Genomic DNA, 27,473 nt, shown 5'->3' with positions numbered 1-27,473 from the left:
ATTGCCCACAAAGTAATAATGGGCGTTTTCAAAACAAACTATATAACTATTGGCAGTGCAGACAGGGCAGTTACACCAGGTTGACTGCATAGTTGGGGTTTCACAGGGCTTTATTAATAATATGCTTGGCTACTTGACATTAGAATTAAAAAGTTAATGGTATTTATCATTTGCACAATGATATATAAAGCTTAATAATGACTCCAGCCCTTTTATATAGTTTAAGTATCTTATTGACAGTGGGGAATTTTTTTAATTGGATTTAAATGAATTTCACATGAAGCGGGCCTAATTAATTTTATTGCACTAGGGGGCCACAAATTCTAGTTACACCATTAAAACAAAAGATTAGCACAGAAAGACTAAAGTTTGTTATTAACCATTTTCAGGTCTGGTACTTTTTTGGAAAGACCTTAATGGAACAGCTACAGACTGTATTAGAAATTGTGATATATGCATTACTTATGGGTGGAAATAACTTCCTCCAATTAATCACATTCCCAAGACAAACAATAGGAAGAACTCATCTTTACCTGATGTTCGTAGCTTCTGGTATCTGGATTTCTGTGCATATCCACGCCATGAGGCTTGAAGTTTTGTAGCTAAGTAAAGTGAATCACCACATAAAACAATTAAAAAATACTGCACACTTGCATGAAAACTACTTGAACAAAATAAGTATACTTATAGAACTTTTAAAGTACAGCAGGTGCCAAAAAAAGCTAATGCCTACCCAGGCTGTGTTTGCGGATTTCTAAAGCGTCTTCTGTTGCAAAGAGGGTCTTTGGAAATCGAATAAAAATCTTTGATCTGAAAAGCACCAACAAAACAGGTGAGAAATTAAGAACAAGCCTTTTAAGTGGGCAGAAGACATTTTTCAGCATATAAGAAGTTTGACAGATGAGACAAGATCATTCAGTACATCAAGATTATTTGACTAGCCAATGGTCAAGTTTGCCTAAAATCATACTTAGATACTTTAGAAGTTTCAAGGTTGAGCTACAAGAATCGGCAGTTTATTCTTGATTCCTACATAGCTAATGCTTAAATTTAAATCAATTTTAATTTCATATCACAGAAGTGGTTTATTTGTTAGAGGAGGAATCTGTATAGGGAACCTTAAATGACGTTAATTTTTTTTCCTTTAAATGTGATTAAGTAACTAATATCTAGGAAGGCATGTTTGTCATTGCATTATTAAACAAACAAACAAATAATAATCAAATACCTTCCAAGTTTATATTCTTCTGGTTTATATCCTAGATGCTTGACCAAAGTAGCAACCCCATCCACTAATCGACCATTCCAATTTGGCCAAGTTTCTGGACATAACGATTTGTACCTGCATGAGGAAAAAAATACATATATATTATACACACATATACATAGATATGTGCACAAAAACCATAAAAATGCAAATTAATAAACAAGACCTTCTTACAATGCCTTCCAAGAGCATAACATCAGAATGTACCTTTGCAAAAAGACCTCATATTTGCGTCGATAAGCAAAGCCAGCTCTCCTCACTCGCAAGTTCTCCATAAGCCCAAGATACTTCACTTGGTGTCGAATCAGAACTTCATCGAAGCGGCCTGCAAACACCCAGTCATATTTGAGATGCACTTTTTAAAATTTATATATACAATTTATAAAATAAAATCAATTAATTTTCTTTTATGCATTCAAATATATTCCTTCATATTTGTGCCTCATAATCCCTTTAAAAAGCAGTGGTGCCCATGACAACCCAGAACAGTCTAAATTGTGTTTGTTAGAGGGAACAAAGGAGAATATACTGTAGCAACTGGGAGTGAGTTCATACAATATTGTTCAGTCCAAAGATCTGAAAGACTGTGGGGTATAGATAATGGACCTGTGTGCATGGAATAAAGAGAGAAACTCTAAACTAAACAGTCACTAAATGGTGTGCGCCTCAATTAGGGTGAAGAAGAAAACAGCAAATAAATAAAGGACACTACCCAGTAAAGTAACACCCACAATCCAAATTTTATAACAGGTGAAAAGCATATTGCATCAAAAACTGAAGCCAATATACCTAAAGTTGAAAGAATGGCAGTCATGTTTAATATATATGTATGTACTTGACAAAATAATTCAAGTCAGCATAAGTAAACAACAAATTAATATAAAAAAAATCAGTAATACTACAACCTATTTTTAGACCATAACAGAATATAACTTTACATTTTCATGACCAACTAATAGTAATGCTGTGATGACCTCTAAACACTCTCTAATCCTTGCTATATAGTACAGAGCTACTTTTCTAGTATGAGTCAGAAGTTAAACAGTCATTACCTCTCAAAACCAATACTCAAAGCAGCTTTAAGTTGTGCATGCTTGTTAATTTGACATCCTGTTGCCATAATGGGATCCTGAGCTCTAACTTACCTGACTGTTTGGCGTCGTTGGGCTTTATGCAGCGAACATACGAGGGCTCCTTAGACATTAAGATTTCCATCAGCTTTGCCAGGCTGTTCTTGAATTGAGTGGCAGCCTACATGCAGGGAAAGTATGAAGCATTAGGGAACTGAAGATTTCTTTGTTTATTCACATGCAGGGACAGCACAAACAGTGGTGAAAATATCACTCCCCTCCATCCCCACAACAACATAAAATGCATCAGTGACCAATGGGATTTCAATACCCCCACAAGAATACCAAACCAGAGAAAAAAATGGGAGATAGCGCCAGCATTTCATTCTAAAAGCACTAAGGTCTTTTCAAGCAAACTAAATGAAAGTATGAAAGCTAAATACTTAAACAGATGTAAATTATAATACAAGCTATATATAAACCAACATCATTAAAAACATGCAAGTTATTTCATAGAAAAAGCAGCTTTGGTCAAAACAATGCTGCATATAAATATAAGCCACACAATGTTTCTTATTATATACTACAGAGAGTATATTTGTTGTAATGTACTATAAATTGTAAATGTCCGTGTCTTTTTTTTTAGCATAATAGTTCAGTCTTGGCAAAAAAATGAATGGACACAGCAAATGGCAAAACAAATGTATATGTTCGGCAATTTTGTCACCTAACATTTACTGATTTTATCACTAGACATGGAGCTAACACATTCATGAACTATGAGTGGGACCTACTATTCTGCATCCAAGTGGAAGAACAGTAAGGACTGAAATCTGTTAGGAAAATTAAAAAAAAAAAAAGAGCAAGAGGCTGTTGATTGTTTTAATGACCTCGTATCTTACAACATTAGTCATTTTTGGAGGCCTAATATAAAACATTCACTTGGACATTTTTAACACTGTACTAATACTGTAAGTGATAGGTTTATTATATCACCTGACATTCTAACATCTGAGCTCATTGCCAGAGCGTTCACTGTTTTAATGGTTTTCCTGAAGATCACAGAGTAGGTGGTAACAAGCTTATAATTCCTATATTTCATTATGACATGAGCTAGTGGAGATGTCAATACAAGTACAACTGAATATATGTAATTGGTCCAATCAATTATCTTGTTTTGAATGGGCTTCGTTTGTTTTATATGTTCATGATGGTGCAACCAAGAATGGTTAGACATTTTAGTAAAATTACTGTGGATGTTGAATTTTGGTTTTATATGTATTTGTTTGGAATTTTTTCGTTACCTCATAATTCTGAAATTTCACACTCACTTAAATAATCTTGAAATTTGTGGTATTTAGGAAAGTATAGCCTGTATACACATGCTGTTCTTGTAATTAAATTAAAATAAAAGAAGAAAACAAAGCTGATCATGAGGAGTGAAGTGTGAACTACAAATAATGCAGAGTCTAGATTATATATCACTGTGACAGCTCTGAAAACACACACAACTTTTCAGCATACTTTCTCCCTATCTTTTGTGATTAGAGACAGTAAGACACAATATAAACATTCAGTCATGTGCAGACAAGTTCACTCTGCATTCTCCACACAGTTTAATACTGGCATTGCAATGGGTTGCCCCTGGTATTGCTAGTTCTCAGATTGTGTCTTCTGGATTTGTAGTTAGTAAGATTTATATCGAAGTCCAAACACAAATGGAGCTAATCAAATAATTTGAATTTTTGCCCTGAGATTTTAATACGAGTTCACTTACATATTCTACACAGTGTGAGCTGCAATGTATTTATAATACATTATTGGGATTCTATCAAGCTACATACCCCCATTCAATGTTGCTTGCACCTTACTTTAGAGGAAGCCCACAAAAAAGAAACACAATGCTAAACATAATGCACCATAAGAGGGAATCGCTGAACCAGGGAGGCTAAACTGGAAAATAACTATCATTTTGAACTTTTTGAAAAGGGCAATAACAGAAAAACAATGCTATGTAACAATCATTTTAAAAATCCCAGCTGACCTGTGAATAAAGCACACCTATTCTGAAGTAATTAAGAAATATACAACACAGAACTGCACAACAGATCATGACAGGGAGAAAAAAATCATAGTACTTGTATAAAGCTGAGGGTTAAACTTCTTGGTTCTGCATTTTTGCGTGTTTCAAAACACAGTACCACACAAATAATTCAGACTCTCTATACAGACTATCTTGGAGTTTAAGATAAAAACGTCCACTAGGTTGCATTTTAAAAATAATTCAAAAATCTTGATTTTTTCAGGAACAAAGCAATGTCCATCCATCCATCCATTAACCAACCTGCTACATCCTAACTACAGGGTCACGGGGGTCTACTGGTGCCAATCCCAGCCAACACAGGGCACAAGGCAGGAAACAAACACTGGGCTAGGCACCAGCCCACCGCAGACAAAGCAATGTCTGTAGTAAAATTTGCTTCTCAACCACATTTTGTCAGAACCAGCACTTATTTTTAAAGTCCAACAGGGAAAAAGTGGTTCAATTAATAGTACCTTTAAAGAGAAATGAGTACATGCACCCAGCTATGCTTAAAACAAAAGGATTTATTAATTTTAGCCCTGTGTAACACACTAAATTTAACACAAACCAAAACAAAAAAAAATCCACTGACACACTGTGTGTCCAGCAGCAAAACTGGGTAAAACAAATCCAAACATTCCTCAACTGCATGCACATCAATTAGACAGTGCACTATTCAATATAGTATAAATTTCTATGACAAGTTAAGCACCTTAACTAATCTAGTATGTTTTCATAACAGCCTCATAACAGACAGGACTCACCGTCTCTGGTCGCTTTTTGTCACTCAGTTCTCCCCTGTCAAAAACTTGATTGAGGATCTTGTTTTCAGACTGACAAATCACCTGATAATGGAAAAACAAAAGCTTTCATGAGCAATACTGAGCAGATGAAAATATTCTGAAATTTTTTCAAAGCCCAACCCTGTAATGTTTCTTTTTTTGACTAATTATCTAAGTATGATATCAAATAACTTAAGTAAGCTTACCACAAATTTAGCTTTTACATTCAAAACAGAGCAAACCCACTTTAAAATATATATGGGATTTTTTTTAGGAATTCATTTTAAAGTTACCTTAGCCTGAAATGTATACAAATATACTCTAATTACATAAACTAATCATCTCATTTTTTTAAACATATACTATGATCACAAATACATACGTAGTTCATGAGAGGATTTTATAGAAATGGTTTATTTAACATTTTAGCCAAAATGCATGTGTTTGAGACACTGTGAATGTACGACTGCATATCTGGCACACAGATTTTTTTTTCATGGACATTTTGATGTTGTTGATAATATTGATGACATTTTGTTCAGCATTGATCACCTTTGACACCTATTATGTCAAGAACTTTATTATCTCCACTCTCTATAAAAAGAAAAAAAAAGTTTTTTTGGCCAACACTACAAACAACACAGGGTAAAAGTAACATAAAAAAATATCATTTTTGTTTGGAGTATACCTTTAAAGTAGGTGAGAAGTCTTGTTTTACAAGGCAAGCACTTAAAATAATGAAGGGGAAAATTTCAGGGGACTTACTTTTAAGGAGCTTTCCGTTTATAATGTAAAAGACAGAATCAGAAGTTTACAAGCAGGCATCCCGTAAATCCCTACCTTTAAATAATCTTCCAATACATATGGTATTTACTATGGCTAAAGAAGTTCTGGAAATATATTTCCACACCATTTTTGTGGGAAATCTACTCTAGCTATAAATTCTGTGCACCAACATGGTGGATAAGAACTTACCTAATTGCTATTAAAAATGTCAGTCTGTGTACAATGAAATGTAAAATAAGAACTTGGTATCAGCTTGCATCAAACATCCGAGTTAAACTAAAGAGCTACTGGTAACTACTTCATAATTTTAGAATTCTCTGCTCAATTTGTACTTCTGTCTTTAGGCTGAATGGGATATACACTGGTTAACAACAAACCCATAACTTAACTGTATGTGAGATAAATCTGAATCACAAGACATACCATGCTATTTTTACAATTAGCATGACATCAAATAGTTGTGGTGCTGTGATGCAATATGATAGCTCACCAAAATTAGTTTATGTGAAGGGATGCACCTGATCATCTCATTTTTTAATGTTTTACAGAAATTTATTTGGAGGTGTTCTGAATCTGTAAATCCAACCCTTTGCTTTTCTACTTCCTAGCATTAAATGTTAAGGTGATTCTCTGTGCTGTTTCCAGATTACATCCCACATACCTCTTTTAGGTTCCTGAAGAGCAGATCATTGTTCTTATCCAAAAAACCTTTGAATAAAAAAAATATAACATTTGTTTACATTTTCTGTGATATCTTAAAATCATTTACCCAACAAATGATTCATTATTGTATCAAGACATAAAATTTTATTATAAAAGTTGATTATTTTAAAAATAAACAAGGGAAAAATTAATTTCTACATGTAAGAATCTTAGCTATTTTATAAGGGGGGGAAAACTAGAAGAAAATTCAAGATTCCTTTAAATAAATCTCCTTAAAAAATGAAAATAAAAAATGGAGATCTCATCCACATCATTCCCACATCAAAATTTATAATGTAGCTGAAGGAGCCCCCACTAACATTTCTTATGAATTAAAGCCAAACACTATGATTTTTACTGTATTTATTAGTAAATTTCCACGCTTCTAGTCCCATATTTTTTGATCAGTCATTACTGGCACACTCATTTAACCAAGTTCATTTCATTTGCACAGTTATTTAATACTCAAAAATTATATCATACAACAGATAATAGTGAATTAGTTTTGAAAAACACCTGAAACTACAGCATGAAAGCTAATTCAAATCAATAATATATGCAACAGGAGAGAGTTGTAGGTTTTTAAATTCGCATAATAGTAGCAACAGAATTTTTCATTATATCACAAATATTAACAAGATCTTAAATCTGAATTGCATAAACTCATCTTGCACTATAGTAAACCAATGCGGAACTATCAATCAACTAATTCTGAAAAATCAGCATTGTACTTTTTGAAATACAACATTACATATAGCATACACATTTCTAGTAGTGGTATTTAGTAGTGTTATTGAAAAAAATCCCAAAACCTAAAGTTCCTCACAATAAAGTTAGACTAGCTGCCATCTTACCATTAACATTGTAGTTGACTTCACCAGCATAGTGCAACAGTCTGAACTCCTCACGACCTAGCACCTTTCGTGTTTTCCCATCTGCCAGTTTGTGCCTGAAACAGGGTTATTATGATGTGGATAATTAATATCACAGTCTATTGTGCTGCCCCAAGAAAAAAATCTCACCATAAATTAAATATTTCCTTACACTATAGTATCACATCTATAATAATACACCGTCACACAATATTACTAGGTGAGTTACTTACGTGACAAAGTGGACATGTCCTCCTAATGTGTTCTCTAACTTCTCAAGAAATGTGAGATCACTAGCATCACCAGGACGAAGGCACTCCTCATCCTGAGATGGGAAAAGAGTGAAATGGTATAATGATACTGATAAGAGTTTACAACAACATAGTGTTTTGGCACATGTACAAAAAAACTGTATCATCTTCTCAAACATTATCTGCTATTGGAAGTTTCTAAATTTCATTAACATTTTTAATCTAAAGTCATGTCAAAGTAAATGATATTAAACAAATAGTAATGTGAATTCCTTAAAATCACTTGAAACGATAAAATTCTCAAATTTCAAAATTACATTTCAACTACAAGTACAAAGTGTGCTTTTTAAATGGCTGTAATCATAAACCTAGTTATTCATCATTGAACTAACATAGATTTTAAAATGATTCAAAATAGATATAGGGGCAAAAAACATTGAATATGTGGTCACAGAACTTTAACCAGCTAGAATGTCGGAAGATTTATAACCTCTGTCATTCAACCAGAAGTGAACAGAACCATCAGTATTCATGAACAAAAACTATAAGAAAATTACGATTTAAGATAATTTAATTTAATATTATTGTTCAAAAATAAAGTCAACTCCAGAATACAGGTCTTAATTCAAAATGTAGTTGGGCATTTCAAACTTTGATCACGACTAAAAACTACACAGTCAACACATAGCACTTTAGACAAGTTGTTATTTTAAATGTGTGGACAATAGAGCATCCACCGGCATAGTTGTTAAGATTGTTTTTACACAAACAAAAAGTATGATTTTCTTAAAGCATGCAATCGCTTACACAGCACATAAAATATTAATTACAGGCCAAAGGTTTAAGCAACACTAAAAGGATATAAAGGACTATAACCAAACAGGCATGCTGTTTTGAGTGGGACAATTATTTGAAAACACTGTGTAGACTCCAGCATTCTAGTCACAAACATACACTCTCATTAATCACTCTTTAAAATGTTAAAAAATAAACAATTGCTCAAATGTTCACATATTTATTTTGTTGAAAGTCCAAGTGCAAATCCATAACACCTTCTAAAATATATATTAAATTTTATATCTTATCACTAATAATTTTTCTCAATTGCATTCATTGTATAATGTTACTTGTGCTCCTTCATATATAGTAGATATTGCACAATCATGTTACACTTACAGACATATATCTTTAATTTATATATATATATATATATATATATATATATATATATATATATATATATATATATATATATATATATACACACACACACACACACACACACACACACACACACACACACATATATTAAGACGACACATATACAGTATACAAATAACCTCATAATTCACGTTTTTCTCTTTGAATATTAAAGCAGTGCATAGTATTTGTGTATACATAAAGGGATAATAAAAGTAAGGGTATAAAAAAAATCCTTTCTCCTAATATAGGGTGATCCAGATCTAATTATGCAATTTTCATTACGCTATAACTTAAGTTTATTACATACAAAATCACCCAAAAAATCCCGGGCCATCAATAAATGTGCGAAACTGACGACATGACGAATCGTCTTTGCGCCTAACTTGAATCATCCCCGCATAAATCAAAGTCATCCAGACGATCTGGATCGCATAATTAGATCTGGACCACCCTGTAGAACAACGAACTGTAAGAAGATAAGCCTAAAATCAGGGAGTGAATTTACTCACTAAGGATTTTTATGTTGTTACAATACTAAGCCCAAGATAACTTTGGAAATGTATGTGTTTTTGTTAGTATAGCATTATACGAGTACAGAAAGGGGTCACTTAAGTCCTTTAAGACTAAATAAAGTGGCTAACACCATATCTCAAATATGAACAAACTGTAGTCTATTTTGGTTGGTAAGAGAGGAGGTGTATTTCAGAATTGTATGGCTGGCTCTGTAACAATTTCAGTGTTTGAACAGATTTAATTTCTGAGCTCAGTTTTATCTCACGTTTTTAAAATTAAGTAATCTTTGTTTACCGTTATGTTTTAGGCATTTTCGCACTATCATTGTAAATTGTTTCTTAGAATAGGTGTTGCTATTCTGGGTTTTCCAGAGTGGTTTTGTTTTTGGTAATGGCTCTTGTTGCTATCCAGTGATAACACTGGTATTTTTTAGATCCACCACACTGCAAGTATTAATGATGCTATTGTGCTAACAGCATCATCCAAATTTGTGGATAATTTTTAAATCAGTGGGTAGTTTAAGATGAGTATCTAGTAGTCAGAAATTTCAATTGTTTTTGGGTTTGTGTGTTGGGCTTTCTCATTTTGGTTTTACATAGAATTTCTTCTTTTTTGGCCAGTTTAAAGGTTAACATCTATCTCCTGGTATTTTTTCATTAAATTAAAAACTGCCAATCTCCCATCTTCAATGTAGCAGAACATTGCTGCAACTTTGTAATTTAATACTCTAAAGCCACAAACACTAAACATTTATTTATTTTTTCTTTTTGAATTTTTGAGAGGTAACCTGTGACTATATTAGTTGTTTAAAAAAGCACAGATTATAGCATTTCTACTGTACCATAAACATGTGGTATAGCAAAGAGTGCCCCGAAATTCTGCATTGAAAGTGATACATAAGATCTATCCCAATATATCTACCCATACATATTTTATCATACCTGCTTAATTCTATCAAGGTAGCATTAGGTAAAAAAAAAAGAAAATGTCCAATTCTATTGTTTTAAAAGATATAGAGTAATTCAAAGAACAGTAGTACACAAAACTTTACAGCACTCACAAGAATGGAGATGATTCCTTTGAACTTCTCTTCTACTAGATCACAGATAATCTTGTTGTTAAAATACTGAACTGGCTCCCACTAAAGAAAAGCATGAACACATTAAAACCTAGCAGTTAAAAGAGGCAAATAAAATAAATAAGCAGTAAAAGTAATAACACTTAGCCAAAGCAGCAAAAGAATAAAGTGCCCATACCGTAATACCTTCTGCTTCATATTCTTCTTGCTCTGATTTTAGGGTCAGCTCAATAAACAGCTGTTGAAGTTTCTCATTGCAGTAATTGATGCAAAACTGCTCAAAACTGAGAACACAAAAAGTAGTCATTCATTTATATATATATATATATATATATATATATATATATATATATATATATATCCATCCATTATCCAACCCCAATCCAATATTCTAACTACACACACACACATACACATAAGAAGGAAATGTGTATTGGGATGATACTAATGTAAAGTGTTCAGAATTTTCCAAGATGAACAGGTGAACTTGCACTACACAGCCAATTTATGTGTAATATGCCCAGTTTTTAACATAATGGTTTTTCTCCTTGAATTAAAAAAATGCTCTTACATATGTGCACCTACTGTATGCTTGTCAAATTTAAGATTCTAACAAGCAATTTTGTTAAAAACACTCCCCAAGCTTACCTAATCTTACTTTGATACTGGCGGGAGAAACTATACTAGCTTGCATTAATGAAGATACTGTATATGCAGCTTTAGTTTTCCTTCTTAGATGACTTGAAGCAACTTTAAATAGGGCCCCCTCAATTAAGATGTCATACAGAGAATGGAAATCAGACATTGACAAAATAAACTTCAGGAATCTGTGCAAAGCATCATGTAATTCAAGCAAAAAATGTATATTGCCTGTACTTATTTAACTTAATGAACTTATTTAAATGTGAGCATTACCACTAGGAATCTGCTTAGCTAATATGTGTTGTGACTGCCCCGCACTAATTGTCATTATCACCTGGGAAAAAAGTTTTTCCCTACTTGTCACACAGAGTTGTGGAACAACTGTTACTTCTCTCTCTTACAGTAAGTGTCTGGAGTATTATTTGACAGAATAATACTGCATACTGAAAAAATCTGTGGTGGCATTATGTACAACACTACTTGCTAGCTGCCTTATCTTATTCAACGGAATAAGACCACCCACTATATAATAAGCCTGAATATTGGTTCTATTCTAATTGGGAAAAAGGAAAATACACAACATTTTTACTCCCCATAGCTTATTTAGAATTTGCCAAGAAATCTGCCCTTAAGGTAGCGCGCTGGGCCTCTGACGAACTCATGGATGTTTCAATTACGTCTTACATGGTTTCAAAGCTCTCCAAAGGGGTAGAGAATAGTGTTGAATTTGAGTATAAAATATTGTATTCCTTATCGTATGTTCTATTGTTGTGTACCATATTTCTTGTTAGGAGCATGCCGTAATCATATAAAATTAACTTCATCTTTACTGAAATTGTATTTCCCCAAAACATTTCAAATACATGTATATTTATATTTTTATTTGTTATATTGCACTAGTGAGTCTTATGACAGACAGCTGTGCACTTTCAAAAATTTACTATGGCAAGTGTCACATTGCTATTTAGACATACAGTATCCATGAAATGAGAACCAAAAACAATTTTATATAGCAAATCTGAAATATTTGTAAACAGCTGTACGCAGAATGCTAACAGTATTTAAATTACCTGTTATTCTGGAAAACTTCAAATCCATAAATGTCCAGCAGTCCAATCACAGCTGAACTCTTGCGACCAGGATACACTGGATCCTGCATGAAAAAGAGAAACTGTAAAAACAACAGCCATTCTACTGATTAGATTTCCCATTCTAAATCAACATAAAAGTTAAGGTAGCGTTTGAATGGATCTCTTCCACATTTTTGCAAACCTGATGGAAGTGTTAATTTGCCCAACCAGACCTAATCCCCACTCCAGTGTTTAAGGAGTTAAAATTCCAATACTGTAAGAAACTAATACCTAAACTGTGAACCAAGTTACACATTTTTAAGATGACTTATATCTATATAATTTTTAATCTCTACCTTATATTTGTATATATTTATCTTCTGATAACTCTAGTTTCTTGCGCTATAAAAACAAATGCTGTTAGAGAAATAAAGATCTCTTAATTTGGCTATTATTTTTGTCTGTGTACTTGTGGTTGATGTCCCCTGCAATAGGCTGATATCCTCCCTGTGCCGATTTCTTGCAGAAACATTGATGCATTGCTAAATAAAAACTGAAGAATAGAGGTATCTATGGGCTTGTCGATGGGAAACTATGCCAATATGCAACTTTAATTTTATACTCACCTTATAAGATAAAGATTCGTTGATTTTACTGACAAGCCAGGAGAAAGTGCGACCATATACAGCTTTTGAAAGAGCATCGCGAGCACAGGCTGCTTGTTCAAGATTAAGGGGGCTGACCAGCTGAAAAAATAATTTAATAGTAGGCACAGTAAATTAAGTGTTGGTAATGAAATGTGTAAAATTACATATTATACTTTCTGAAAAAAAAGCTTTGCTTTTAATAGCGCAGTTCTTACCTCTTCACCTTTGGCAATAATTTTTTTGTGAGTTAATGCTTCCTTCAGAAGGACACCCTCCACTCCAAGAAGCTACAACAGAGAAATCGGGTTTTCTTTAATTGTTGGGTATCTTTTGAGCACTAAACTTTTAAAATGGGGGTTATCCTTTATAATAAATACTCAGAGTCGACTATTAAGTCCATAACAATCAGTAGAATCCTACCTACACTTACCCTTGCCAAATATTTGATTTGTGTTTCTGTAGTGATCTGGGAGTTATTCTGCTCATCTTCTCCAAACTGTACATTCCCCAAGTGTAAAACACTGGCAATGATATTTAAGAGCTCCTGTTGAAATCAATTAGACTTTATTTAGCTTTTTAAAAATGCAATGCTATTTACAAGTAAAACTGTACAGGCTGCACAACTACACAATAATTTTGAATCTCTAACTGAATGGTTAAGTCTGGAAGGAACCCTGCTAGTTCTGTTAATGGCACACATTGAGTGTTGTACCAGTACTGAGAGAAAATTCCACAAAAAGCTATGAAAACTGATGCACTTTACACTGAACAGAGTCCTGGCTATTACAACAATTGTATACTTTAAATTTAATATATCAGTTCTTAAGATTTTTTTTTTCTGTGGATTCTCAGTTACAACTAATGCAAAAAAATATATGGAAAAGATGTGCACAAAAAAGGCTCCCTTACCTCCACTTCATCATCACTGAACCCAATGACTGAAACAGCTTTTCTTACTATCTTCCAATCGTTTTTGTCATTGATGGAGCTCACCTTGGGACAGTTCCCCTGTTTAACAACAGATTGAATAAGTATTACTTAATGTGCACAATAAGAAAATACTACTTAAAAGCCTAGAAGAATATTTAATTTCTGTCACTGTCCATATGCTTAGATACAATGAAAAGCAGCAGCAGCATTCCTCCATTTTCTGGTATCAATCCCATCTATTCTTCTAAAAGTAGATTAGGATCATGGTGAACAGGCAGTAAAACTTTCAAAAACAAGCAAGCATTCTTGGCATGTTTCTGCCTGCAATGGACTTATGAAGCATAGCTTTGGAAGAGACTTGATATTTGCCTCCTTATTCAAATGCCAATACCACTTTATTTAGACTGAATACCTTATCAGTGTGTAAAAATTTTGAAAAAATAAGCATGCCAGCAGTATAATGGAAGATATAAGAGGCTCAGATTCACTCAAATCGTTACATAGTTAAATCGTTATATGCTAAAGGTAATAGATTAGAATAAATTTATAATTAATATTTCCTGGTAGCCATGTGACAGAAAACCAATGTACAAAGAGATGGAAGGGTACAGTACTTCCAGTTGTATTCATGATCACACTGGATGACAGAAACATCTAGACAGCTTAGCGAAGTGGTAAGTATGACAAATGCTTTCAGTTTTAACTACACCTTCCTGGGACTAGCTTATAATATATACGCTCTGAAGTTCTCCATTTACACTGAGATTTTACTGTGAGAACACAGGCAGTCATCAAGGCAACCTGTTCTGCTCTACAGAGCGATGCTGTGTGTTTAACTTTCATTCCTCTTTTAGTATTTTCATATAATGTTGAATTGCCAAAAAAAAAGAAATCCAGTTACTTTAAATAAAACAAGTGCATTGCTTTATAAACTGTTAATAGTACTGTGCACATAAAGAGACAACAAAACTTGAAAATACACACAATCAGGAATAAGTTAGAATACAGAATAGTCAGTATACAAATACATTTTTGACTAAGACTATATTTTTAAGTTACAATTAATTATGATATTTGTAATTAAATCGAATTTCTTGTCATTCCTTTTTTGATAAACACCATTAATTAAGCATCCAAAAGATGAGCTTTAGGTGTGAACCGACATTTGCGCGCTAGACATATGCGCGCCGACAAAATAGCGCCGATTAAAATGCGCCGACAAAATCTCGAATGTTTCATTAAATATGAATTACTAGTTTAAAGCATATATCATAATGTTTATTTTAGAAGTCAATATTATGAGACGTGGCTTGCCATCTGCACAGCACGCAGACAGTCCTTAAGATCACGCCCTGCATATGTAGGAAGAATTGCAGCAAGGGTGTCCCACTCTCTTTGTACAGGTCCACTCCAAATGTGAATATCTCCAAATCTGAATATTGTCTGCACTTCAGAAAAATTGTATATTAGGCAACAATGAGTGTAGTACCTAAAATTTCTATATCACAATCAGGTCATAGTCTAACCTATAGCACTGCCAATTTTAATGTGATGTGGGAGACCTTCTGTGACATCAACCTGAAGGTTGCTGGTGTTCCCAGAAGGAGGTATTTCATCTTGCAGGGCACCCTGGATATCACTGAGAGGAGTCGCAGATGGTAACTCCAGTCTGTACTGGGAACAGAGAAGGACAGCTGCAAGGGCTTTTGAGGGCAGATACGGAGGCGTTAGAGGAATCTGTAAGCAAATGATGCTCCATCTATAGTTTAGTGACCCACATCCTGCTTTCAGAGGAAGAGAGTCAGAGTCCAGGCAGGTGATGAAACAGTCCTTACAGTTGATGCTGCAGTTGTGACCAGCTGGGCTGACTACTTTGAGCAGCTATTTAAAGATGATCCTCCTGGTAAGACATTGGACATTTCTGGGTCCATGGTTCATGAGGTTGATCCTCCAATTAACTGTAAACCACCTAATCTCATTGAGATTGCACAGGTGGTGAACCAGCTGAGGGTAGGGAAGGCTGCAGGGATCTGTGCTATCCGGGGTAAACTTCTCCAGGCTGGTGGTAAGGCTGTCTCTACTTCCATTTGGGAGACAGGAGTCATCCCAACTGACTGGAAAGCAGGACTTGTTGTTTCTACCTGGGAAGGGAAGAGTGATTGCCTGGATTGCTACAACTACAGGGTGATAACACTGCTCTCTGTACCTGGTGAGGTCCTTGCTAACATCCTCCTCAATAGGATCTGTGATCATTTGCTCACTTACCAGCAACCAGAGCGGTTTGGTTTACCCCTAAAAAGTGTACCATCAACAGCATTGTGGCCACTGATGGTTCTCATAAAGTGCAAAAGCGAATAAAGGCAGAGTTTCTTTGTGGCCTTTGTTGCTTTTCGGAAAGTGTTTGACTCCTTTGATTGAGCTGCCCTGTGAGGTATTGAGACTTTGCGAGATCCTCCTGAAGTTGCTGGATATCATGGCTGGCCTGTAATTCTGGTACTGAGAGTGCTTGCAGAGTGAAGGCAGAACCTCTGTGTTTTTCACAGTTGATTCTGGGGTTCGTCAGGGGTGTGTTGTTGCTCCCACTCTGTTCAATGCTTGCATGGACTGGGTGTTGGGCAGGATGGTAGGGTCCAGCGGCTGTGGGACATCTGTTGGTGAAGAGAGATTCACTGATCTTGACTTTGCAGATGATGCTGTGATCTTTGTGGAGTCAATGGAGGCTCTGATTGGGGCTCTCAAGAGACAGAGTGAGGAGTCCAAGTGTCTGGGCTTGCAAGTGCCTAGATAAAAACCAAGATCCAGGCCTTTAGTGACCTCTTGGGCATTGCCATCAGCAGTGTGTCTGTCTGCATAAGGAATGTCAGCCTTGTCATGAGGTTTCTTTACCTCAGCAGTGGCATTCATGTCTCTGATGACTCTTCCTATGAAATCAGCAGACAGATTGGGAGAGCATGGGGGGCATAAACTTACTGGAAAGGGGTGTGTGATGCTCCAGATATCTTTGCAAAAGGATGAAGGTCTAAGGCTTTAGAGTCTTGGTGCTCCCTAATTTGCTATATGGTTAAGTGACACGGATGCTATCTGGTGACTTGAGATCAAGACTGAACTCCTTCCATAATGTGTCCCATCGGAGAATTCTTGGGTACGACATGTTTGATTTTGTGTTGAACAAGCATTGCTTATGGAGTTCTAAATTAGACACATTAAATGCACTGTGAGGGAGCGTCAGTTACAGCACTACAGTCATGTAGCACGATTCCCTGTGGATGATCCGGCTTGCAGGATCCTCATTGCTGAGGACCCACATGGCTGTAAAAGGCGAAGGGGACATGTCCGGAGGGTGGGACTGGACTATGTGTCATCCTGGGGGGGTTGCCAACTGGGATCCTGAGCTGCTCGGTGTGGCAATGCACTGTAACAGTGCATGTTTCCCAACCTGACCTGACTCAATTACCAACAATTACATTAGGAAACAAAGAGAAGTACTAACATTATTAATGGCAATGCCATTGTGTCAAAGCAGCAATAGGCGTATAACAACCTATAAAGTGATAATATTCATAAATTTTCCAGGTGCAACTCATTTATCATGTACTAGCCAACTCGCAGCGTAGCATACGCCGCATAATCAGGCCGCTTTTTTAAATGATTTTTAAGCACAGAGGAAAAAATAAACATTTGAAAAATCCGTAATTTAATAAATCACCAAGAAAAGTAACATTGCAACAATGCACGCTACGAACCAACATACAATTGTCCGTGACTGAAAACCGGAGGAGCTCCGTCACGCTTTCTCCTTCTGAAGCGAAGGACGGGGTTGAACGGCGCTCGTTCAGTACGCACTGCCCGCTTATGTGCCCGCCCCCAACTCCCTACCTGAGTCGCTTTCGTCTGTGTACAGTCCACATGCACCTGTGAGTCACGTTGACTGTTAATTTTCCAAACACCGCCTCAGTCGGTTTCCACGTTGATTTTTCATTGTTCTTTGCGGTTCCGGCTGCTTTTTTTTTTATATATAATCCACCAACCGACCATGGGGGGCTTTACAAAGGGCGCACGTACTGGGAATTTCTCATTTGTGGGGAACAACTGGAAGCCACGGTCTCCATCACGAATGGGGTTCAATGGCTTACCCACGCCGGGTAGACACACGTTGATCCATTCAGTGTAGCGCGCGTGCAGTACCGGACATACAAGTGCATCACAGACCTGTTAATGCTCAATCTCACGTGGCTGAAAGCCACTTGTCCCTCTAAGAATTTGGACGCCGACCGCTGTTGGGTCGTGTAACTATTTAGCAGGCAGGAGTCTCGTTCATTTTCGGAAATAATCAGCCAAATCGCTCCACCAACTAAGAACTGCCATGCACCACCACCCACAGAATCGAGAAAGAGCTATCAATCTGTCAATCCTGTCCGTGTCCGGGCCGGGTGAGGTTTCCTGTGTTGAGTCAAATGAAGTGAAAGGCTCCACACCTGGTGGTGCCCTTCCGTCAATTCCTTTAAGTTTCAGCTTTGTAACCATACTCCCCCCTGAAACCAAAGACTTTGGTTACTCGGTTGGCTGCCTGTTGCGGGGCCTGCATTGGTGAAGCAGTTGAGACGGTAATGAAACAGAGGCACAGGGCTTATTGGTTTTTAAAGACTGCTTCCTTCATTGGGTTTTAACCAATGCACGGAACGAACCAACACACAATCGTCCGTGCGGTGCTCAGGGTGGAACGGGAGGAGAGGAGAAGGACATCCAATCCACTCCCTCCGTCATGCTAGTCTGCTGGTTTCTCGTTCAGTATACACTGCCTGCTCATGTGCCCACCTCCAACTCGTCACTCGAGTCTTTGTACAGTCCAGATGCACCTGTGACTCACATAGACTTTTCATTGCTCTGTGCGGTTTTGGCTTCCTTTCTATATATAATCCACCAAGACACCCGACTACGGTGTTAGGGGGGTGTGTACAAAGTGCAGGAGCATCTAAGAAGACGCATGTTTGTCGCGGATGCGAATTGCTGTATGTAGCGTGTAAAACAGTTTGCTATAGTCACGCGGTCGTGCGTCAAAACCAAAAACTCGTTTTTTAAAGACCGCTTACTTCATTGTGTTTTAACCTCAGTTGTAAAGGAATGTTTTAAGGATCCCATGGGATACCCCTCGCAAACCGTTTTACACACTGCATATGGCGATTCACCTCCGCGAGAAACATGCCTCTATGAACAGTCAGCGTGGATCGGAGCTGCATGTTGCCTCTACGACAGACGAATATAAATGACGCCATTTTTTCTATGTCGTCGCGTCTGAGTTGGTGGGCGTGGCTCTGCGAGTTGTCGTCGTATCCAATGGTCTTGGAGTTGGTGGGCGTGGCTCCTTCCTGCGTGCGCCATAGGTGTCTCACTTGTCGGCAGCTTAGTGAATCCACGCCCCTTCCGGCGTGCTTTCCATGGTCGTCTTGCCTTAGTGAATTATATATATAGATGCTGAAATAATATTTTTGTTCCAACATACTTGATTATCTCTGTGATATCAAGCTAAAACAATAACGTTTCTAATAGCAATCTCAGATCATTAAACACCTACCTTTACAAGATATTGGTACTGTTGAGCATTCCTTTCCAGACCAAGCCTTCGCAGTAGATCTTCTTCACCTCCTTCAATCAGCTGGTAGAAGATATGAAAGTTCCTCTCACCATGATTCTGATGAACTACCCTGGATTTCTCTAACAGATAGTTTAGGATGTGTCCTCCTATTGGTGCACCCTGCAATCAAGGAATTATGGAATTACTAAAATACTAAATGATAACAAAATGGAAAACAAATATTCCCAAATGTGCATACCCTAAAATCAAATTGAACATCCATATATTTTCCAAAACGACTTGAATTGTCATTGCGGAGGGTTTTGGCATTTCCAAAAGCCTTTGGGGAGGAAAAAAAAAAAAAACAAAACATGTCAAAACATATACTGACAGATCCACATTAACAAATCTGCATGTATAAACAGTCAAGGATTAAGCAGAACACACTAAAGGTTACCTCTAGGACTGGGTTGGACTGCAACAATCTGTCCTTCACTGCCTCCACTTTCTCACTAGCTGGACAGGTTATTGCATAGTATTGCAAAATTTTCTTTGACGCCTCAGTCTTTCCAGCACCACTTTCTCCAGAGATTAGAATGCATTGATCTCTACCCTCTGTTCTCATTGCCCGAAAGGAATTGTCTGAAATTGCGTATCTGTTTCAAAAATGCATTAGAATTTGATTAAAAGAAAATATATATATTTCAATTAAATTCCCACACACTTGGACATGGTCACAATCCTAGAATGGGAAGAATGAAGGAAAAGAGTTTTAGTGGCTAAATCGTTTTACCCCCCCAAAAAAAACAAAAAACACTGATGCTACAGATTACATCTTAAAGAAGTATGCCAGTATTTATATTAAACGGCATAGGGAAAAACAGAAGGAAGATATAACAAGACTGACAAAGGGAAAAACAAAAATCACAGGAGCATAATATAAGGATTGATGTATGGTATTATATATTACAATTTTAACACTGCAATACCAGCAAATTGTATACTAGAAAGACAGTGTCTGGAATATGGTAACATATGCAGTTCTTGTTGCCACCAAGCTACCCAAAACATACAGCAGCATAAGAAACTGCAGAGGAGAACCACCAAGTGCATCCCTGTTATAAAGGGCATGTCCCTCTCTGTAAAGAGAATTAAATCTCTTTAGTCTTGAAAGGATTACATAAGATTTAAATATAGGTCTAACATTTTTAAAATGGATGATAAACATGATCCTGCAAAATTATGTTAGAGGGAAAAAAGTGAGTCAGATACTCAGGAAAATCAAGGGTAACTGCATTTTAAATAGAAAAAAAACAAGAACTTGGAATTAACATTCAAATCGTGTAGCTAAACTGAATGCGCTCATGCTTTTAAAAAACATTAAAGATTAATATTAAGAAAAATTAGCTATTAGCTAATCAATCGAACTTGCTGGACAAAATGGGTACTGCCTGCTTGTAATATTTTTATGGCTTTTTTATGACTGATGCAGCTATATACTATGGGGATAAGGTCTATATATTTTTTCAGTAAGTGAATAGACTGTCTCTATGGTGTATGGAATTATCTTGACAAGTTCTTACCCCTTATAGTCTCTTCATAAATCTCTAGTAGCAAAATCTGTTTTCTCAAATGAACGTATTAAGTACAAAATTTACTTCTTCACGCCAGACTATGTCATACTCTCTTCACCATTACAATTCTCAAAAACCTTCAGTCTCTATTGGCAGACAGTGTTTTCTAACCTAAACTTGTGTTTACTAATTGCGGACTAATACTCAAGTGATGATTAAAATTATTTAACTTACATGTGTGGAGAAACCTCATAGAAATTGACACCTCTATAGCGTTCCATATGCTGTTTGGTGTATATCTCAAGCTCCTTGTATGGATTTACCGATACCAGCACTGATCCAATGTACGTCTGTGAAAGAAAAAATAAATAAATAAATAAATAAAGGTGTTACTGGGAAATTTGGAAAATGAACAAATACAGTCAAACTTAAACTCTAATTTGGTGATTAAAGCAGATAAACACATTGAAACTTTAAACACAAATTACATGTATAAAATTAATGCAAGCCATATGTACAGGTAGTGTTCAAAAAGTCAGAGAAACCATTTTAAAGTAATTAGCTGTTGGTCTGCCACAACGTCTTGTATGCCCAACGCATTAAATCTTAAAGCATTTGGTATTCTGTAAGATGAATGAAGTGCAGTTCTTCCAAGAGTAAGTTAATCATTTTATTCCTTGCTAATGAAGGAGAAATGTGCTCTTTTTATAAACACACATAGGAGGTTTTGGAGTTATGTAAAGAATGAATTCCATTTTTATTCATCTCGGGACAACTGTGTATATGAGCCCTTTAAAAGAGAGTGGGCAATCTAACAGAATCAGTACATAACTAAAAGTTCCCTGTAATTCAGGATGACCGTATCTAAAAGTACAAGAATTTCTTAAGTTAGAAAGAGAGCTGAAAGAGAGAGAAGAGTGAGTGTGTGGTTGTTGGTGTGGTGTGTGATAGGTGGGGGAGGGATGGACGACATTTAACCAGACTACATTCTAAAAGGATATGCAATTGTATTCAAAATTGAGAGCAGAGATGCTGTTACAATCTATGTGAGTGATTGTACAAGCTTTAATTCACATGGCTTTATAAACCTGCACTTTTTAACCACAATACTGCATTAATTTAAAATTTTGTATTTCTCACTAGAAAGCATTTTCACTGCTGATACAATGTACTTATACACTAACACTGTCAAAACCAGTTTTTCAAGCTAGCACTTATGTCTGTTTAAACCTCCAAAATAATAAAATGAAATTAGGTGCAGTTTTCTGTACAACAATTCACATATACCAATAAAATTAAAAAGTCATAATGCCAGATGGTCTTCTATAAAAGACACCACTCAAGCAAGGAGTATACAATCGGAAATACACTATTGATTAGAATAAACAATATATCTGGTAACAGAAATCAAAAGGTGATATGGCAAGCCAAGACCAACACTTCTACTATATGTCTGACGTGTCATGTGATACACCTTCCAAAGATTTAATATTACAGACATCTTAACCTTTCATATCTGAATTTAACTTAGGAGAATAGATATGAGAAATTTTAACCTAAGCAAAATTAATACAATTGTTGGTGATGGATAACTATGGGATGACTTTTGTGTGTACTTAATAGTTATGGAAGTCTATCTTTTGTCTCCATATTAGTAAACATCATATAGCTAGTCAAAGAAAGTTGTCCCCTAATTATTTCACTCATCAGTCAAACCTCTCAGAATGGGCAATGCTCATAGGTGATTATTCAACATCCCAAGAACCCTTTTAAATATCTTACGTAGATAAGGTTTTCCTTGAACCTCTTCCTAAGGTTCTCTATGAAGGCTGCTTCACTGGTGTAGTTCTCAAGAAGGACGAAGTCCTGGACTCCAACACGGTCCCGCGCTGTCAGAGCGCTCTCCATCATCACCCGTATTCCTTCACTTCCCGAGGCCTGCAAAGTGCACAGTGACAGAAATCTAATATCAGAAAAATATTGTCTTCTGAAAAGGTGGCCTAAATGCAGGAGCTCACAGGCCCATACATTAAAAAAACAACTTATAACAATTAACATTATGGACATTGCCAAAGATAAGCCCTAGTGTGCTAATGGTCAGATACTATACTTACACTTTGTGTACTAAGACATTATAACCAGAAATGGAAGACCTTGACAAAACCAAAGTTTAAAATGAAAACTTCATCTCAAAGAATAAGTAAATTGTGATAATACAACTTAAGAGTGACATTAAGAAATTGCTTTGCCAGTTCCACAGATTTTAACTTTTGTAATTTGTTCCACAAAATAATACTCTCTAAATTTATGTTTTACTAGTGTCAAAACCAATTTCCATTATACCGTTTAAAATAACTAGCAACATGCAAGAGCCCTCCAACATTTAACATACTACCTTATCCCACTGGATTAAGTTTCTAGCCAAGCCACTTTCTGCTGTGATTTTGATCATTGTTCTTCTACTTTGGCTTCCCCAACATCCAAAAGATATTTATTTACTTCCATAATAATCTGCCCGTAATAAATAAATGTGGATGGGTGTATAAGTGGCAGCTTACTGATGGTTGTTTCCTGCCTTGCACTAAATTCTGCAAGGACAAGCTATAACTTCCCATGGGACAATAAACACAGTAAATTAATTAAAACTTCAGAATGGTTAACAAACTATTCTGTGATTTTTTTGGAGTATTATTATTGTGTATTTGTGCACTGACAGGTTTACATGTTAAGTATCAGACAGTGAAGGAGAAGTAGGAATTGAACTGACAACTTTGTGGTTGAAAGGCCAGTATTTCACCCACTGCATGGTAACTGGCAGGAATGAATACTTCATGCATTAGAACTGTATGCTTTATCTGGAAAATGTTCAAATAAAATTTCATAAAATGTTTAATGCATTACATGACATGAAAAAATTAAATACAGTATTGCTGTGTGTTGTATATTTAATGAAACACTGCTAAGCTACTATATACAAATACTACTAAGACAAACTACATTACACTAACTGAAAAAGCTACTTTTTAGAATAAACTTTTTCATTGAAAACAAATAGGGGGAGAATAAATCAACCAGAGATGATAATATAAAGTATTATGAAGAGTTATTATACCAATTGCTTTTTCACAGTGAATTTTAAACATGAAACAAACTAAGGATGATAAGTAGCTATTTACAGAAAATTACCCCAAAAAAAAACAAAAAAACAAACAAAAAAACAGAAAACATACTTTTAGCAATATGTATATGAATGTGATTGTTTTAATAAAGAAACTACAAGGTTTAAAGCAACTTTAAAAAGGTGGTCACTCAGCCTGAGAATGCTTGAACTGCTTATTATATGTGTAAGAAGCATTATAAAAAAATATAAAAGAAGGTACAAGATCCTATTAAACCAATTGACTGTATTAACCTCAAATTCTAAAAGCTAAATTAAAGAAAGGGTAAACAAAGAATTGCTCAAAAATGTTGACTTTGTGCTCACTACCCAGTAGTTGGCGTTAAACATTTGAAAGATGTTGGTGAAAGGTGTGAAACTACAGTCCTCCTTTCCACATAATATGGAGTGTCCTATACAAAACATACAAAAATAAATTGAATGTCTGTTCTTTATTTTCTACATCGCCAAGAATTTATTACTAAAAACACATCTCATATACTGTACGCATGTGCTGTACAATCATGTTATACTAGAACCAAATGAAAGTACATTCATTTTTCTTTAATGCATGAAGGAGGAGCTCCTTACAATGCGAGCTGCAGAAGAACTCATAGTCTCGACCTTACAGAGACTACTTCATAGCACTGCAAGCAGAGAACTTCCTTGTGAAATCAGCTGGACTTTCCACTCAGCCACCAGCTTTTCTGTGTAGCAGTCCTGCACACATATCTTTTGAACATTTACATGAATGTAAGTGTGTTGGTGATTATTTTTGGCTGTGTGAATGTGTTTTAAATTTGGAGACGACATCTTCTACTTTTGAATCAAAATCACTGGCAAATTACTATCATGCATACTTTTATCGATTCTGTGCTTATAGAAACAGAAAGCAAGTCTTTTCCATTCTGGCTTTTAAGTTTGACTTTAATTCCATCTGGTGAGTAGCATATGTGTTTTGCACCCACAGTCTTACTGTATTTCATCACTTGTGTGGAGCCTTCCATTGAAGCTAGAAACTCAGATGGTGATCTATAGTGTCTCTTGAAGAGTTACTCCAGCTTGCCCAGACACCAAGGATCAGACCTCAAGTAGGCTGCTAGTATGTTTGGGTCTTATTAAAGCACATGAAGCACTAAAAGGATGACTCTCTTTCACAATTAGAAAATGCAGGAATTGTTATATAATTGAAAAGCAGTAATTAAACACCTTTTTCACACCATACATAACTGAAAATTGTGACTGGCCTCTACCGTACTTCAGAGATGTCAAACTCTTTTTTCCTTTGATTATGAATGCATAAAAATACATTACTTCTAAGATGTCTACATATTTAATACCCTATCCATGAGTGCTGGTGTGTGGTTCATATGTGTCTATGATCACTGAAAACTACTTAGCCTATAAGGAAAGTCATACTCATCATCTTGTCTAAACAAATAGTGAGAGTCACTAAAAGAGAGGCTCCTTAGGAAGCGGCATAGTGCACTAGAGGTTTTAACCCATGTTTTTTAAAGTGCCCATGGCTAATACTGAAACGGAATTTAGAGCAGTGCACGATGAACAGTCAAAGGGTCATAAAACAGCAATGCAAAAAGGATTCATACCTTCAAAAGCAGTACCCAAGCCCTTAGATACATACTTGTAAACCAATATACTCTTCAGTCTTAAGTCCTTGCTTGTACTCTCTCAACTTTCAAACCATAGCCACACTATGATTGCATTATTGCATGCCACGCTGGACTGTTTAGTTGAGGTGCTCTTAATAATAATAAACTGAAAGAGAAATTCCTCTGATTTGTCATGTTTGTGCTCTCTCAGAAGGCCTCACCTGGCTGCCTTAATTGAGTATTCTTTGGCCTCTATTACTTATATTTTAAAACTGCACTCAGCGAAATGACTAAACAGCTCTTTTTTTTTTTTTTTTGTTCTGACAACCACTTAAGACAGAGCAGCAAGAGGATTAATTTACAGTAATGCATTCCAGCAGGTATCCATCAGCCTAACACCAATGTGTTCAGCTGCAGCTGCCACAGTGCATTTCTGCAGTTTACTAAGTTTTGATTTAAGGTAGTGGTGTAATGTACGGTTGACATATTCAAGAAACACAATGAGGAAACATTTTAATGTTATCAATTTCAAGAAGGCATCCATGGGTAAATATCTTGGATGTGTGTTGATCTAGAGCAGGGGTGAGCAACGTCGGCACTGGAGGGCTGTAGTGGCTGCAAGTTTTTGTTCCAACCCAGTTTCGTAATGATAAGTCAATTATTATTGATGAAGCACTATTGCTCAAGCAACACTTTGCCTTATTTTTGTTACAGTGCTTGTTAACACTTGCTTCAGTCAGTAATTTTAATTTCTTCTTATTACAAATAAGATACAAATAACAGAGAATCAAGCAGTTCTCGATCTGGCTCGTCTCCATTGATACCTGTGTGTATTCATAGTGAAGTGTCTGGTTTTATAAAATACTTGGAAGGAAACCAAACAGAAAAAAGTGAAGGACTGAGAATTGCCCATCAAAGGCCACCAATCACATGGATGATAGTCTTGAAAGCAAAAAAAAGTTTTAATTTTACAATGGCTTAAAGTGGGAGAATCAACACTCTACTAAGCCATGACAGTTGATGACATCTATTATTGGTAAGAACTGGTTTCAAATCAAGCAGCTAAGTTGGAACAAAAAACTGCAGCCCTGCGGGACTGACGTTGCTTACCACTGATGTACAGCAATTTTGCACGGTGCACAATGTGGCATGAAACAGCCCCATCACCTGTTCTATTCTATGGAATGAGTGAAATCTGCATTAATATTAAATGCGCAGTACCATGAGATGTAGCTTACTGGGCAGCTTTGGAAAAAGAAAAAAAATTAAAAGCCATGCTTTCATTCTGGATTTGCAGAACCCAGCACAAATATTCTCCAATTATATAAACTCAGAGCTAAAAAATGCATACCTGATGACAATTCATATTTCCATAAACATTACATATAGTATTTCGGTAGAGGGAAGTAATTAAAAGATGCATTTTCACAATTCTGCCATCTACCTCTCCTTTAAACAAACAAATAATCAACATACAAACAGGCTGGGATAACTACACTAGAAGCACACTATTTCATATTATGCTGCATATTATAATGCAAAAAGCAAGGCAAATAACATCAACTAAACCTATGTTTTTATATGGAAGAATGACAGGTAAGCATTTGTAGTAAGCTCAAAATTGTTCCACAAATAAGATCAAATTTCCTTTTATATGTGATGTA

At 35.9% G+C, this 27,473-nt stretch overlaps 1 protein-coding gene across 6 annotated transcripts in view; it reads right to left on the bottom strand.

Annotated features, from left to right (window-relative positions):
- LOC120531589 (unconventional myosin-Ic-like) overlaps positions 1-27,473 on the bottom strand; it is a 169,872-nt gene that overhangs the window by 19,811 nt on the left and 122,588 nt on the right. For all 6 annotated transcript variants that reach the window (XM_039757128.1, XM_039757134.1, XM_039757132.1 and 3 more), the window contains 21 exons: positions 22,825-22,980; positions 21,277-21,392; positions 19,926-20,124; positions 19,728-19,808; positions 19,469-19,648; positions 13,876-13,974; positions 13,397-13,510; positions 13,182-13,253; positions 12,946-13,065; positions 12,320-12,402; positions 10,786-10,891; positions 10,590-10,670; positions 7,796-7,887; positions 7,545-7,639; positions 6,650-6,696; positions 5,185-5,265; positions 2,413-2,518; positions 1,475-1,592; positions 1,229-1,342; positions 734-810; positions 534-602 (listed from right to left, as the gene is read on the bottom strand). In XM_039757128.1, the coding sequence (XP_039613062.1) occupies positions 534-602; positions 734-810; positions 1,229-1,342; positions 1,475-1,592; positions 2,413-2,518; positions 5,185-5,265; positions 6,650-6,696; positions 7,545-7,639; positions 7,796-7,887; positions 10,590-10,670; positions 10,786-10,891; positions 12,320-12,402; positions 12,946-13,065; positions 13,182-13,253; positions 13,397-13,510; positions 13,876-13,974; positions 19,469-19,648; positions 19,728-19,808; positions 19,926-20,124; positions 21,277-21,392; positions 22,825-22,980 (2,206 nt within the window). The remainder of the gene's footprint in view (positions 1-533; positions 603-733; positions 811-1,228; positions 1,343-1,474; positions 1,593-2,412; positions 2,519-5,184; positions 5,266-6,649; positions 6,697-7,544; positions 7,640-7,795; positions 7,888-10,589; positions 10,671-10,785; positions 10,892-12,319; positions 12,403-12,945; positions 13,066-13,181; positions 13,254-13,396; positions 13,511-13,875; positions 13,975-19,468; positions 19,649-19,727; positions 19,809-19,925; positions 20,125-21,276; positions 21,393-22,824; positions 22,981-27,473) is intronic.

The sequence above is a fragment of the Polypterus senegalus genome, chromosome 6, assembly GCF_016835505.1.
Source record: "Polypterus senegalus isolate Bchr_013 chromosome 6, ASM1683550v1, whole genome shotgun sequence".
In the NCBI taxonomy this organism is placed as follows: domain Eukaryota; kingdom Metazoa; phylum Chordata; class Cladistia; order Polypteriformes; family Polypteridae; genus Polypterus; species Polypterus senegalus.
Note: the sequence above shows the minus strand (reverse complement) of the source record. Positions and strands in the feature narration are given on the sequence as shown.